Source organism: Diadema setosum, chromosome 1 (assembly GCF_964275005.1).
Source record: "Diadema setosum chromosome 1, eeDiaSeto1, whole genome shotgun sequence".
Lineage (NCBI taxonomy): Eukaryota > Metazoa > Echinodermata > Echinoidea > Diadematoida > Diadematidae > Diadema > Diadema setosum.
The window spans coordinates 9,125,947-9,142,249 of NC_092685.1; the positions used below are offsets into that span (position 1 = coordinate 9,125,947).

Sequence of the window (16,303 nt, forward strand, 5' to 3'; positions counted from 1 at the left end):
AGCATCTTGATGTAGAAATGTGAAAACACATGTACGGTCATGATTAAACACATCCAACACCAAGGAAGTCATTGATTCAGGACACGCCCTCCTCTATGAACAGGTCATCTTACAGATATACACAGACGCGCAAGGGACAATTACATTAATTATTTACTTTATAGTTTGTTGTCTTTTCATGCGGACTTCATTATGCATACCGTATCTGACTGTGGTTCTCTTTCCATTATCTGTTGGAAATAGGTAAAACAAGTTTTAGAGCACATCTATGATATGAATTACATATATATTATCATAACCCCAGCTTGTCATTGTTTTTTTTTTTTTTCATGACATGCACAAGCAACGTGCAATGTGTATCGAAGTTCCAGCATAGTATACGTGCATGGGCTTTGGACCGTATCAACCTCAGTTGTCATTTTATGTATTTAAACACTTAAAAAGCATGGAGAAGTACCAAACCAGTATGCTTAGTAAGTAGGCTAGGTTATGTAATTCAATTTCACATCATTTTTCGTTTCGACTTTTTTTTTTTGAGTGAAAACTTCATCCCATTTGGTAAGCTACCTTGCAAGAGAGTGCGACTTGCAAATAATCACAAACTAGGAAGAAAATGGTCTTACCTAGAGGCCGAAATATGGCAACACAATGAATCGTTTTCTAACTTTATTTACATATTATATTCTTTTCCATGATATCTGAATATGGGTGACCAGTAAATTTGCTCACTTTCTCCTGACTTATTCCCAATTGATCAATTGTTTGCGGCAATAGACGTTTTCGAAGACTTTTCCAACGCTTTCATCAGCCAAAAATAGTGATAAGCTATGGAGTGAATGAAGAGGCAAGTCCCTACTTTAATTCGTGGCTCATTTATCCCAGCCTAATTTTTGTAACATTGAGCGTTTCCTGTATGTGGGGTTGTTTTGTCACGCTTGTCCATGCCTCGCTGCTGTTAACCGTGTGTGGGTGTGTTTGTGTTTGTGTGTGGATTCGTGTGTTTGTGTGTGTAATCTTGAGCAGTTGTTTGGGGCACATGCATTCATGACGCCAGACATGTTCGAGGTGTCCCGCTGTGAGGGCTCATCCTCTTTCCACGTGTGCCTGTGCCTCTTCTCTTTCAGTGGCTGTCTTTCTCTCCCCCTACGCCTTACTCATATTCTGTTGTCATGGAAATGGCATAGACTCTCTGGCCAAAACAGATATTGACTTCGCCATGTTGAGTTTGTACAAAGAATTTGGAACCTAAACAAGCTTTGGTTGTTGATTAATCATGTCACTATGGTGACCCAAATGAGCAACGCAGACTCACATTGTATTACATGGAGACATAGCATTGAGAAAGGGGTGACAATATTTTCTATAGTAACATCCTTCAATATAGGCTTTTGTAGAGGTGCAGATACTCGGAAGGTTTTTTTTTTTTTATTTTTTTTTTTACACTTGTTAGTGCGAATACCAACACATCTAAGCGGGTCATTGAAACATATGTGTTTGATATGGATGTGGTAGGGAGGCAGTGACCACTTGGGTTCTTTTTCGTTCGACGTGCACGTTACTCCATTTTAGTTGGTGTTTGTTTGATGGACGTCTAGCAATGCCATTAAAGTCGCGAAGTTTTATACGTCTGCTTTGAGTTGATCTATTGTTGGAGTGTGTAAACAAAGGCTAGTCATCGCAGCTCTCCGTCTCTCTTCCTCTCTATCTATCCCCCCGTTCTCCGTGCTGCATTGTCTTCAATGTTTGATTTCTGCTTAGTCTGTATGTTGGCTGCACGAGGAAGTGCAGCTCCAACGCCTCGTCTGCCAGAAAGAAAGGTTGAGGTTCATGTGTGAGATCTTCTGCGTCTGTGTAGGCGGGATGCAGATCAAGCTCCTCTCGGGATTTGGGATGTTGAGTTCTGTGAATCGTTTTGTTGCGCTCTATTGTCGGATGGATTGTCTGTATGATCAAAATCTAGACACTGAGTAGCAAAATGTTCACGATTTCAGAAGTTTGGTAAGTTTGTAAAAGATTTGAACTGTCGAGTGTATACATGCAGTAATATGCGCGTGTGCATATGTGTGTGAAGTATGGCACTTTGCTTATGGTCTCGATATGTTTTTGTGTAGTGAGCTGAGAACATTTTGCTCGTATATAAGATATCTAGTTGTAGCGGTACTAGTATTTGAGTTTGGGAATTGACTGGCGAGGTCGCCTGCCTCGCACCAATACATTTTCTATTGAATGTGCATTGTGAAAGGAGCCCTCTCGAACAATTTGAATGCCTATTGTTTGTGCGCACAGGTTTGCTCAGTGGGCTTAGCGATGCCCCTCCTTGCTCGCTCTGTCTGGCCCGTTTTCCTCTCCCCCGCACTAACCTCGCTTCTCTCGTTTGTTCTACGCACTATTGGCAGGTCTACGAGGGCTGTGAAAACTCGCGGTAGTCCCGCTCAGTCCTGATCGCACTCTCACTCGACTTTTCCACCGAGAGTCACTCGATTTGCGACAAAGTGCCAAGGACACTGACAGACACACGAACACATCTTCACCCACCATTGGACGCCAGGGCGACTCGGGAAGTCACTCATCAAGAGTTCTACATGCTGTAAGTTTGGAACAGCCAACCGCACAGCATGGGGAATAAGGCCTCTGCCTCGGCGAGCATAAGCGTCGAGGCATCGGCTGAGGCCGATGTGGCGGCGGGGGAGCCAGTGAAGAAGAAGAGGCGCCTCAGTTTCAACCGCGTCCTCAATGCCTCATTCCGTCGATCAGGCCGGGGTCGACGGAGTAAGCGCAAAGCAGGACGCAGTGACGAAGGGGGCGCTAAAATCAGCGTTGGAGCCGAGGCACCGAAAGTCGACATGGCCACTGACATCGGAACGCCAGACAGCACTAAAATCGGAGTGGGCGGCAACCTCGGTTTGGGGGCAAATGCTGGTAAGCCATCCTCTACTTTGTTTATCTCATTTTGTGTGTATTTTAATCTTATATTGTCATGTGAATAAAAAAGACACAAGAAAAGGTTTATGAGCGTGGCATTGCGAGAGCTGCGATACGAGTGGCCAGCGAGGGCCACTCCAAGTCCGCGAAAGAAGTCGTCACAATCAACGTGCCCAATTCACAGGGGTGCTCGGGTGGGCTCGCTCCGCTTCACACAACAAAAAAGTCGATTTTACTGGAAAGGAAACTTGCGCGCTTTGTGTAATTAAGTCCGGAGTGGCGTATAGTCGAGTAGTTTGAAGGAATGTGGCGACGAGGCGAAGATCGACGAGGCGGATTAGCCCAGCCCATCCTAGCGATGTAACGCTCCATCCTATAAGATCATTTTTCGAGAAGTCCCTCTCCTGGACGCCAATATGCAGTGCTGCCGTGGCTCCCTCACATCTTCTATACGATTAGGTATGTTTTTTCTCCACCTCTACTCTCCAATCGGATTATCTAATTTTACTTTCTAAAACTTTCTGTGAAGTTGGTTCTTTGGATATATTGTATGTCTGAAGCGCTTATTGTAATGTGAGGTCTGTACAACATTAATATGTTGTATGTTATAGGTGAGTTTAAAAGAGCGTGCCCCTCCTCCATTCACCATTGAAGGATTCTACTTATAACCGTATCCCGAGGGTACACATTTTTTTTTTCGCGCCTTGCCGATACCAATCGTTTTGCGAAGGATTTTGTTTAGTGACCCTAATATCATAATGCGCAGCAATGGCGTCCATTTTTGTCCTTGGTTGTGCGTGTATAGAAAGGCAATACTGTCTTTTTTTTTCCCTTCCCAGTCCCATTATAGTCTTTGGTAGTTTGCGATCCATTCTTCGCGGTTACTGAAGAAGAATGGATGTTATCCATCGATGTGAGCACGCGGGTCGATACTACTTTGCCCCAGGTACAAGCACGCTATGTACACTTTACCAGCGCACTACCGCGTCCACCGAAGTTGGCGGTAGTCAGCGCATTCATGTTAGAATACGCGAACATTTAGCAGATCTGATGTGAGGACTATGTTATTTAAATGTTCTGATCAACCCACGAGGGTGCTGTCTGTCACATTGGTCGAAACAGGGGTTGTTGACTCTTCTTCCTCTTTAAAACTTTTACCCACGTATTTTGCCCTCCCCCCGATGAAGTGGTATATTCCATTGACACGCCCTGCTACTTGTTGCACGCTGTCAAGTTTTGTACAAGCGAAGTTACCACTACCCGCGGTGTGCATGGCGTGTTTGTAAGGGCGAGGAAACTATATACATGCATGTCGGTGTACTGAATGGCAGCTCTGTTTTCGCTTTGGATCAGAACTACCACGAAGGGTTCTCTCAAAATACACTTCAGTAGAGATGAATCAAGTAGTGGCGCTCTTAGCTTGTATATTCTATGCTCTTCTGTTGATCGATTTTTAATCTTTTTCAGAGTTTTAGCGAGTATAATAAAAGTCGGTGAATGGTGACGAGAAGCCGCAACTTGGTGAAAATCGGGAGGTAAAATTATATCTCCTCATTGGGTTCCCTGTGAGACTTTCGGATAGAGTTGTAATAACTCTATATGTAATATTCCATTTTCCCCATTCCCGATGACACGACAGCATAAAGGCAAAAATATCTCCTAAAATGTCATCTACTGTGGAAATTACTTTTTCAGTTTGTAAGTAGCTCTTAAAGGGATGGTATAGTATTGGTTGAGGTGAGGATTCAGTTTTTGACTTTTTGTGACTCCATGAAATCTTAAAGAGTATACAATTCTAAGAGGAATTCAAAGTTTATTTGATGAAAATTGGTTTTGAAATGGCTGAGATATCTAAAATCAAAGTAACCCTAATGAAAGGTCGGTTCCACCTTTTATTAGAATCACTTTATTTGGATACCTCAGCCATTTCAAACCCATTTTTTTTATGAAATTATCAACAAACTTTGAATTCCTCTTAGAATTATGTGCTCTTTCATAATTTATGTCGTGATAGGTTTAAGTCGACATGAAGGACACATCCTATAGTTGAAAAAGAAAATCTGCATGAATTCAGTGTTAGTCATGTCGTTTGCTCGTTGTTATTCCATCGTTTATTAACAAATCGACAATCGATGTTCATGATGTCGGTCTGACGATCACAAGGAGTACACTTTGTGCAATATCAATTTTAACTATTATGATTTTGTTCTTATATTAGGTCCTGTCATGAAGAATAAACACAAGTCTTTTGGTGCCAAGCAGTTGCATTTATAGTTTTGTCGAGTCGACATGACTCTGTCTTGAGTAAACCCCCTGCTGAAGTGTTGGCCCAATTTTGCTAACTCGATGTGGAGGTCATAATTCTGAGACCATAACGCGCGGGCGTATTACACCTCAACCCCATCAAATTCACCATATCCCTGATGAGAGAAGTAGAAAAAAAACAACAGCAACAACAACCAAACACAAGAAAATTATGTGTGACTGGCTTCACAAATTCTGCGATAAGTTAAAGCTCCCTATTCGCGTGATTGAATCCTCTGAAGCGATATGAAGTATAAATACGTGTAGAAGGGTTATTGATCCATGAGGCGATATGGATCCGTACGTTTTACGTTATCCTAAATGCTTATCTTTTTTTTTTTGATAAACAATTAAACAAAAGATGCACACATTGGATGTGTGGTGCCATCACAGTGGAAAAAGAAGATAATAACACGTACCTCCCTTTTCATTACGCCAACCCTTCAGCCCTCTCTTGTATATACTTGAAAGATCCCAATAATTCACTTCTCGAATCTGAAGATAATGTTCGTGATTATATGGTGATGTATCACATAAATGTGTCTGCCATCATGTTGGACTGCCTAATAGGTATGAAATCTGGAAATATCCCTCAATCTGATTTCGTTTATTGAGTTCTCTTCCATAAAAAAAGGAAAATAAAAACTCGGATATTTTCTATTGATTAGTTTCATTGTACTCATGTCACATCGCTTCACGCATCTGCTGTTCGTAGTAAAATGTTGGCAATGCATGGCAACATGCCTTTCAGAAAAATTAAAATGGCGTATAGACTGAATCAATATCTCACGTGATTGAACGTGAAACGTAATTCCTCTGCAAGTATTAATAATCCATGTAGGATCTTAAGTTTACCATTGAGGCTATTGGGATTTTATCCCCTGGGTTATCAACGTTATGTTGAATGATGATAAAAGTGATTAATAATGATAATTGTAATACATTTGCACTGAACAAATCCTGCTTCAACCGTTATGGTGATCGTTGTGTGTGTAATGTGGAAGGGGATGTCTAAGGGGGCTACTAGTCATTCTTAACTTCATACATCAATACAAGTGGCAATCATATTAATCTATGATAAATGTTTGATGGTTGACGTCGATACATAAAATACTCTATTCTTCCTTCGGCATCTACCGGGACAAGAATGAAAACTCGTATCATTTTTAGACGTAGGAGAGATACTGACAGTCCAATGAGATAGTACAGCTAACTTTTTTTTTTTTTTTTTTACTTTGACCTCCGGTTCAAACCTGTTTCCTATACTTCCATTTCACGCCCTTTCCGTGCCATTTTAATGTCACACCCATGACTAGAATATTATAATAATCCTGCTGTGTTTTGTTAGTACCGTGTAGTCTGACATTCGAACCTGCCCGTATGCAGTCGTAGTTTCTTCCTACAATAAAAAAAAAAAAGAAAAAAAAAAGCGTTTTCAACGCTCCTAGTAAATGGGTGCTTAATTTTACCTGTGAATACCCACTGATTTTTCCGTTGGCCGTCAACATGCTCTATCATAGTATATACCTTTAAACTGGCATTACTAGTACTTTATGAAAATTTTTACCTTCAAAGAGAAGAAAAAAAAATCATGGGGCAGCAGATCCACGCGGTGGAGGGATATAAGGGCATCTCTCCCGGGAGACGAAACAACAATATTTTGATTATAAAGGCTAGGGCGTTCGCTGAAAGATAACATCATAAATATGTCATTCTTTACCACCCAAAAGTTAAGTGACTAGTATGTATACACGAGTTACCGACACACCCAGTGCAATGCGACATTCGCTTCTCTGTTGTACCTCCATGCTTCTACTGTGTTGCCTTGGAGGTCTCGTGCAACCTGGACGTCAGCGCCCTGACTGTCATAACTTAAATGATTATCACATACTGGCACTTATCCGACTTCTTGCGTGAACTTAAATTTGTTTGCTGAATTTAAACATACACGGGAAAGCGATTACTCATCATCTCGATTGCCACTTATACAAATTTGAGAAATGATGTCAAACTTGTCAGTAGTGACTTAACATATGTATTTTCCCAATGCATGTATGTCTATTTGGCGAGGATTGTGTTACCACAATGTGGTACTCTCGTCGTTTAGATTGTGATGACGAACCATGTCAAGGTCGATCATCGGAACGGGTCTGTACTAGATGTGCGATGTGTTTGATGCACGCAACAGTCATTTGGAGAACCAATATAGGATACGAAATGCCGAGAAGCAAGTGTCTTATTTATCAGCAGTATAATATAGAGCAGTTTCTTTTATGAGCTTGAAAATCTCGTGACGCCACACACCTTCTGCGCAGTTGGGTCTTCACCTCTCTGAAATGCGCACGACATCGAATGCTAACAAGTTTCAATTTTGAGGAATTCCAGGGTCGTGGGTTCGAGGTCAAAAGGACCAGACGGATGAGTTCGCCGCAATCACTCGGCACTTCATCCACATCGTCCTCAGCGGGCTGGCGATGCAACCTATGACCGGAGATTATCCCCAAGCCTGCTATTTCACCCGTCGGTTGTGATGTACAACCCGCGTCTCCGTCCCCCTTCGTGTACTAGTATAATGCTTCATACAATTACCACGAGCGCTGCAATGGGTGAAAATCGTATTTTTTATCACATGCTTATGGGCGTGAGGGGGAGGTGGTGGAAGGGGTGATTGAACGCTTGATCAAGAGCCAATTATACAAGACAACATGCCACAAAGACAAAATCATTTTGCATGAACGTAGTGAGACAAACCAATGGAGAAGAATAAGAATTATTGAAGAAAAAAAAAAGGGAAAAAGAATATCACGTGTGTAAATAGAAGGCAATGTGTTGAAAGTTCCAAATGCGGTCGCGAGACATAATATCTACTGAACGGGTGAACGTTTGTGCTTTTACCTCTATATAGATAGGCCCCTAGATAGTGTAGGTCGAGCCCTGAGCATAAGCTAGTGTGCAAGATTCGATGCATTTTTTTTTATTTGAATTTCGGACAAAAATCATTAGACATGTTAGTTAAATTAAATCTTAAACTGGGGTGACCTGTTGAGTGATTATGATATGTGTCATAAAACAAGAGAAATGCAGGAGTTTCGGAATGCCAGCCCCATAACAAAACAAAAATAACAAAACAACAACCGGATAAGCGATAAGCTATCCCTTCAAACATCGCACGATGTGTCAACCAAGTAGTTTTCTATAACGCGTAAATTGTGTAAGTTCCTGCAAAGTACGGCATATTTTTCATATACTTTTGTATGATATGACACAAGGGCATGCAAGAAGCAGATAGCAATTGGTCAGTGGTTTGGGAAAGCTTCAGGCCATCAAATACCAAGTTTTGGCTGACCAATGAGCCAACAAAATTTTTTCAAATGACCACAAAACAAACAGTGTGCGTTATAAGTAATAAACCACCATCTCCATTGCGCCACCGAAATGTTTGGAGCAGATGCAAAACTCGATCAGAGGTACAGCCGTGTCAGCGCTCCTGACGTCGAAGTTCCATTAAATGAGAACCTCTGGTTCTGAATAGCCCACGGGTCTCGAGATATTTACTAGCAGCCAGGAAAAAGAACATGCGGCTGCAACAGGCCTCATTCTCGCTCTTGACCTCGCTCGACCGCGTCACTGAAAGCACACGGCCAATGTTTGCTACTTTTGTGGTTTCCGAATTCCAGCCATCGCTCGTTTGTGAAAAAAAAAATGAAATAAGAGTAAAGGGAGAGGGAGAGAAAAATAGAGGAAAAGAAAGGGGTGATGAGGAGAAAAAAAACATCGATTGCTCGAGGGTTACTATTGGTTGATGAAGGATGTTGACTTCGCTGAGAAAAAGAGAGACGGAGAGGGGAAGTTGTTGAGAGGAAATCTGACTGGCAGTGGAGCTGATTGCCATGGTATACAGGCAAGCCGTGAGTACATAAGTGGAAGAATCAGAGCTAGGGGAAGAGTGCAAACACGTTCCGCTCCATCTACAGGTGGGGAGGGGTGAGGAACGTCGACTTGTACCACACGCCATTGCACTGCATATGGGTTTCTTCTAATAATCGTTAGCCCTGCTGTGAGTGCACAGTAAGCGTAAAAAAAAGGTAAAAAGGGCTAAACACAGAACAAAGACACGACACAGAAGAAAGCCAGATTTACCTTAAAGATATGATGGAAATGTAAAGAAAGTTATCAGCTGTTTTTTAATATTTGCTCATGTTCGATTCATATACATATGATAGTCTTGATGGTAACAACTTGAGTTTCGTCCACTGTTTTATTGTTGATCTTAGTGATGCGGCCGGATTGCTTCCACTAGCAACATACATACATATCAAAGAGAGAGGAAAATTGCAAAAAAAAAAAAAATGAATTTAGACGAAATGAAATGCCAGCATCGGTTGAGACGTACAGACTTTGCTGGACTATTTTAAGTGCACCAAAGTGCAGTATCATTTTTTTCCAGAAATCAAGTTGTCAAAAGTTTGATCCTGTATGATATGCAGTCCAAACTTTACATGCTTTTCTTTGAAAGTTCAAACCTCCTCGAGCCGACGTGAGGACTGTTTCACTGCAGCAATCAAATTTATCGCCTAGGAAACTTAAATGTCTAGTCACGTGACAAACAGTGACACGACTCGTGCTGTTTTAATACAGTCCGTTGAGTCACGACGCTCAAGCTGTTCAACCACCGGAAACAATCTTCCGTGAAGATCCGAAAAGAGGTCGTGTATGCTCATTGTAGTATGAACCCGATGCCAGGGAGAGAAACTCATTCATTTTTGGCGGTTTCTACAATATTGTCGTCAAGATGAACAAACGTCAATCCTTATACTTGAGCAGGGAGGTGTAAGAGACCTGAGTAGTTTTGACAGATATCTTGACTAGATAATCTAATTGGAGCACCGCTGACCCACATCAGACGTACTCAATCAAAACAAAGACCAAAGTAGGAGGGGAAAAAGACAGTGGGGGAATACCCAGGGTAGCGCGAGAAAGGGTATTTCCCTTTCAGCGAAGGCTTTGACTATTTCCGGTTTCCAGGCCCCAGAGGTGCCCTCGTTGTTGATGGACGGGCTGGCTGTTAGGGCTTCAATAGAAAGAAGAGAAGAGAAGAGTCACATAAAAGACAGCAGATCCTAACTGTTTCACCAATAAGCACAGAAAGAGACTTTCGCTCTCATGTAATCAAATCCCCCATCTAAGTAAAAGCAAAGCAAAACTAAACAAAAGCAAAAACACACAAAAAACAAACCCGAAATGCACACAGTATAGATATCAAAGTGTCTGCTGTTTTCAGGACCCTGTTTCAGAGAGTAAATTAAATGCAAATTATGACAATGACAATTACCGTCCCGGCAACTTTCAACCACTTGCGAGCGGAGGTTGCCTTCGATACATTGGCATTGCCGGAATTATATTAGGTCCTAGGTCGCAATAATGTTTCTTCATTAACTGTCCGTTACTTGAAATTGCTATATTTGAGATTCACCTTCTTTACCTGGGTGCACGAGTTAACGGTACAAGGGTACCTGGCGATGCTGGGGGTAATGATGATTGTGACAAAGCGCGTATAGGTTTAATTGCTGTAATGCTGATGAAGACATAAATTATATTGTTCTTCATTTCACTATGGGGCATGTAAAGCGACATGGATTTTTTTTTCATCTGAACTATTTAGAACTCTTAGAAGGGAGGGTATTTCATTCGATGATGGCCTGAAACCTAACGTAGAATGGCAATCGTCATGTCATGTCAATTTTCCTGTCAAACATTTTAGTAGTCTGTCAATGTCTGAATAAATCACGTGGCTTCATAGAACGATGAAAGAACGGCATTTACTTAGTGAAATGACGGCATGTATTCATTTACCGGAACGACAACCTGTAGGAATCGAGATGCAATTATTTTCTTCCAAGTTCAAGCCTCAAATTTTCCCCAAAATGTGGCCCTAAGCTACACGGGTCCATTTACTATTCGATGTGCCACGTTTATCTGCTTTATGGCTCGTGTCCACCAACAAAGCCTGTATTTACACGTTTCTTTTTCTCCATGATTAAAGCCATGTCTCCTAAATTACACCAGCGAGATAAGGAAAATCAACATTGCTCTTTTCGGCAGTCCCATTGATGTTTTCAGTGGGTGTAGTAAAACAGGATAATCATCCAGTCTGGCTGTTTTTATACCCAGGGTTTTACTAATTGGACTTACACCACCTGATAACATAGCTAACCATGAATGGAAGCAGATACCACAGGTAGGATGGTATTTTGCTCTGCCAATAAGCTAGTTTGGGGTTAGCTCATGCGTACATAACATGTGTACAAAATATGAGCTTCCTTTTTTTCTCACGCCGTTTGGCAATTTAATGCGATAAACGCAATTTGCTTGTCCGACGTTACAATTTATGGAATTCAGTCATGTTCTAACAAAGGAGAAACTTGCTTGGACCAGGTGGCCAGAATGGTCAATCTTTTTCTGTTAATATTGCCAATTACCACCTTTGCTGTCAGGTGGATGTGCTAGCAAGCATCGTTTATAAAGATTACTTGAATAACCATTACATCACAGGTGCTGAAATCTCAGTGGATTTGTAAACCAACATCAATGACATTTTTCTGCTCATGCGCAAAGCGGCACCCCGAACTGGCTTACCACTTGGGAAGACGTTGGCAGAAATTCTTCTGGCGTGTCCACGATGCGGTTTCAAGGTTTTACGTCATATGAAAGGAGCACATATTCATATAAATGTGTCTGTATTAGGGGGAGGGGGTAGATGGGGGAGGGGCTTTTTAGAGGCTGTAGGGCGGTAACTAAACCCAATGACCATTTAAACATACACATGATAAAACGATCTGCTTGCAGCTGTTTTATGTCGGGACCATCAGCTTGCCAATGGTCATGAGTGGGTTAATTAGAAACTTTTGTCCCTTGTTGAATGTTTCAGCTGATTCCTGTTTTTAGAGTTTGAGTGAATGTAAGTGACTGTGTGTGCGTGTGTGTGTGTGTGACTGTATGTACGTGTGTGTGTGTGTGTGTGTGTGTTTATATTTGTGTGTGTTCCTTGGGAGTGTGTGCCGCAAATGACCACTCTCCTGTACCCTATACTGCTAAGCAATCATGAAGCGTTGTGGCAGTAATTAATCTATCGAGAATTTCTCATTTCACCATGTTATATACATGTTCAGGAATTTGAATTTAGTGTTTTCCTTCCTTCCTATCAAATATTGACTGGTCTGGCACGAATGTAATAATGGATGGATGATTGGGGCAGTCTATTATTGCTGCTTGCTTCTCATAACAGTAACACGCTTCCAGCTCCGCAGTATGGTACACGGGTAATGCTCGAAAAGGTACCGACGCATTGTGCCCGTGGAAGGGACAGTATTCGTAGAAAGGGCAATTAATCGATAACCCAATACTGTGGTCATTGTGTGTTTGTTAGCTTGAAGGTCTACAATAACAGACTCATTTTTTTTTTTTTTTTTAGTTCTGTGTGGCAGTCAATAGGCTCGGCAAGTACAATGCTGAGCTGACGGGTCACCACCTCCTATAGACTGGTCAGTGCAGAATTTTAAGACGGGTGTGCCTCTTCTCTACCCACCTCCCTGTTCTAACCCACGCCAGCGTGCGATGGCTACAGTGATTCACTGTACTATAGAAGACTAGAGAGTCGGGGAGTGGGAGTTTATGCTAAATGGGGGAGGGGATGTGTGTGGGGTAAATGCGCCTTGCTCCACTGAACACATTCACTTTGTTACGGTAAGCATCACGCGGTTACATAAGCAGTCGGCGCCACGTTTGCAGTTTCTTCTTCAGTTTCCACCTAAAATGGCGGATAATCTTTAGTAGGTCCAAGGAGGTGTGTGATGCCAGGGAGGTGGAAAGAGATTGTGTTTGTGTAAGTTATATATAATATGTGTGTGCATATGAGTGTATGTGTGTGTGTGTGTGTGTGTGTGTGTGTGTGTGTGTGTTTGTACTGTAAGCAGTCGAAAATTTCAAAGTGGATATTTTTCATCATAATTGTGCATAATGAGTATAGACAGGTCAGTGGTCTAGCATATACGCCTACTAAAATTGAGAGAAAAAAAAAAACATATCAGGTCAATTGTCCTTGCCTCTTTCAGTCGCGTAAAGCCATTTTCCAATTTTGTGACACGCGCTGTGTCTTGACCGACCACTTACAAAGTTAATGAAATTAATTGGCTGCAGAGAATGACACACCATGTCGTTTGGTGTCGGGCACAAGTTCTCGGGAGGTTATACGGAGTGTCCGCTGTGGATGACGATGAGTTGTTAGCTTCTAAATATTCACTGCTACCTCTCTACAGAGAGACAATGTGTGGTCTTTCAATACAGACGTAAATGCCCATCCAAAGTTATTTCATAGTCTCATTTTCATTAGAGAACAAAACTAATTACAAATAACGTTGAATGGAATCTTTCCAAGATCACGTCCTTTCCACAATATTGCTCTTACAGCCACTGGTCACTCCTCTGAACATCTATCTACAAAAATAAGTTAATCAGTCAGATTCTAAACTTCATTTGTGTTGAGTTGTTTCTTACTTTTTACGTTTTATAATTATGATCTTCGGAATAAAGTGAAAAAAGGCAATGGATAATGGATCTTTTGGAGGTGTTATTTCATGAAACGCAACGCTGACTCGTGACGACAGTTGTGATGAGAATACTGCCACATAAGTCATACACCCAGCCAATGGTGATTATATCTGCCAGATGATTCTTAGATGATCTAGGTGACGGGGCACAAACTTAAAATTCGCACTATTTCTGGGAGAGATATTAGTCTGATATCGAACAAGTCAAAATTCAGCGACGTGCCACAATTCGAGTTGGTATGATTTGGAAAGTTGGACACATAGGCCCTCACACACGTACAGCACACACACACACACTCAGAAACAAACACGCACATAAACAGCGCAGAAATTTCATATCTTCTATGAAACTTTGGTTACAATGTACGCAATGCCTTCGTTTGGAGCTGTACTCAATCACAGGAAGAAATAGACTGTATTTCTTATATATTTATTTATTAGAGGAAAATGCTTACTCGGGAGTATAGATGATGAGAAGACAGAGGAGTTCAAGTCCAATATCATTCCTGTCTGTGTATGTGTGTGTATGTGTGTAAAGAGGTGTTACGTACCAATACAAGTTAAACAAGACATTTCCTGGCATAGGGTATGACATGTGTTGAATACCATGGTAACCACAGTCATGCAAAATGCTTTACTACACGAGACCGCAAGGCAGAGAGATACACAAGTAGTATAGCCTATATAGTATTCACAACGAGCTCCGTGTGTGCTTTGTCAATTCCGTCTTACTCATTGGTCGCTGACTTATTTTCTTGTCAATGTTATGCACGGCTAAATCAATCATCTAGTATTGAGTAGGACAGAGTGAGCTGTCAAAAATTCAACCGATTTGGATTCGTTTCACAGATAGCATATCTACTTGAGAAGTGCGATAAGAAGTTTCTCCCTTTCCTCTTATCCCTTTCTCCTTCCCCCTTTCTCTGTGCTTTACCAAGCAAATCGTCCTCTCTCGTGTTTCTGCCTGGAATGGTATTGCTGAAAAACCTGTGAAGGCCTTAGCCTACCATAAATAAAAGGACGATATACTCTGTCTGTACTAGCACTATGGCCATATAGGATGCGCATAAAGTAGGGAACAAACTTTGTGGATTAGCCGAGGAGGCCATTCATATCCACAGACCCTGGTATGCAAGGCATGTAGTGCGATTTGGAAGAAAGGGGGCGAGAATCGCGCTTGACTAAACACCAGCTTCAGAGCAACTCTTTTGTGGTAAAAGCTCTTTTATTATCATGCGCAGTAGCCAACGGAGAGGGATTGTGTGCAAGGCGAGTCCTGCTAAACACGATGAAAACGCCCTTGCGTGCTGAAGTGGACCGCCACCACTGCGTCTGACGGGCGTGGAGGCTGTCGCTACCGTCTGAGCCGCTACAAACTTTTTGCACATTTCGCGCAGACCTGCGACTTTCAAGGTGGTTCCGAGCAATAAGGCTCAGCAGTGACAAGGTAAAGGACGGACGACAGGGTGTGTGCATGATCGTGTTCAAGTTCTTTCCCCTGATATGAGCTCCTGCGGATCTCTCGGACTCCGGAAGACGCGGGCGGCTTTTGTTGTTTTGTTTTCCATGGTTTGGAGTTACGCTAGCCAACAGCCCAGTTGGTGTTCGAAGGTGTCGGTCTTAGCGGATTCAAACGGAGAAAAACATTAGTACCGCATCTTCGTGCAAAGGCAAGTTGTAAAACTGTTCACACACACATATATATATATATATATATATATATTATTTCCGTAGCCTACTTAGCTCCGGGCATGCAGAACGGAGTTTAAAGTGCAGCTATATGACTTACTTTGAAGCTCTTTTTCTCTACTCGTCATCGGTTATTTACAGCGCTGCCACTGGCAGGCCCCTGGCTTCACGACGTACTTCTTGTTCAGAACATAATAATTACGCGAGGCCGAGGCGAGCGAACGCGAGGACAAAGGCAATGGCATATTGGGTTGATGCCACAAAGCGCTCACCGAGATTTAAATCCCATCTCTTGTGTGAGGCTCGCTTACAATAAACAGTATTACCCCACCATCTCGTTTTGTACTCTGCGCTTTGTGTTGGGAATAGTACAACGTTGTTGGCGTACCTTGCATGGTTAACATAGTGAGTAATAAGTAGATTCTGATTTTTGGAGAAAAAATTAAATGAACGATATAGATATTCTGTCGTTAATGTGAACGTGAGGTAATAATAAGATTATTGTACAGTGTATAGTAGCAAATATGGCTGCACCCATTTGACAAGTGACAAGTTTTGCGTTGAGCTTTAATGGTCATGGTTCAGTGTACTTTCATCTTCCCTTTGCTCACGTAGAACGCCGCGCGTGGACCCCATAGAGCAAAAGAGATCATGGTTCGCTTGAAGAATTCAGAGCAACAAACATGCTACTTTCCATATAGAGATATTTTAGCAACGCTTCGTGGAGTTAACGTTTTTCTCTCTCACAGGTGCGACCACATTTGTCTTTTTCTTAAATAACT

The 16,303-nt window shown here is 41.9% G+C and overlaps 1 protein-coding gene across 4 annotated transcripts in view; it reads left to right on the top strand.

Annotated features, from left to right (window-relative positions):
• Positions 1-16,303, top strand: part of LOC140233940 (uncharacterized) — a 142,230-nt gene that overhangs the window by 95,232 nt on the left and 30,695 nt on the right. For 3 of the 4 annotated variants that reach the window (XM_072314038.1, XM_072314044.1, XM_072314030.1), the window contains exon 2: positions 2,397-2,919. In XM_072314038.1, the coding sequence (XP_072170139.1) occupies positions 2,616-2,919 (304 nt within the window). In that variant the 5' untranslated portion in view covers positions 2,397-2,615. Of the gene's footprint in view, positions 1-2,396; positions 2,920-15,086; positions 15,503-16,303 lie in introns of those variants that run through there. The other variant, XM_072314050.1, reaches the window with a different exon arrangement.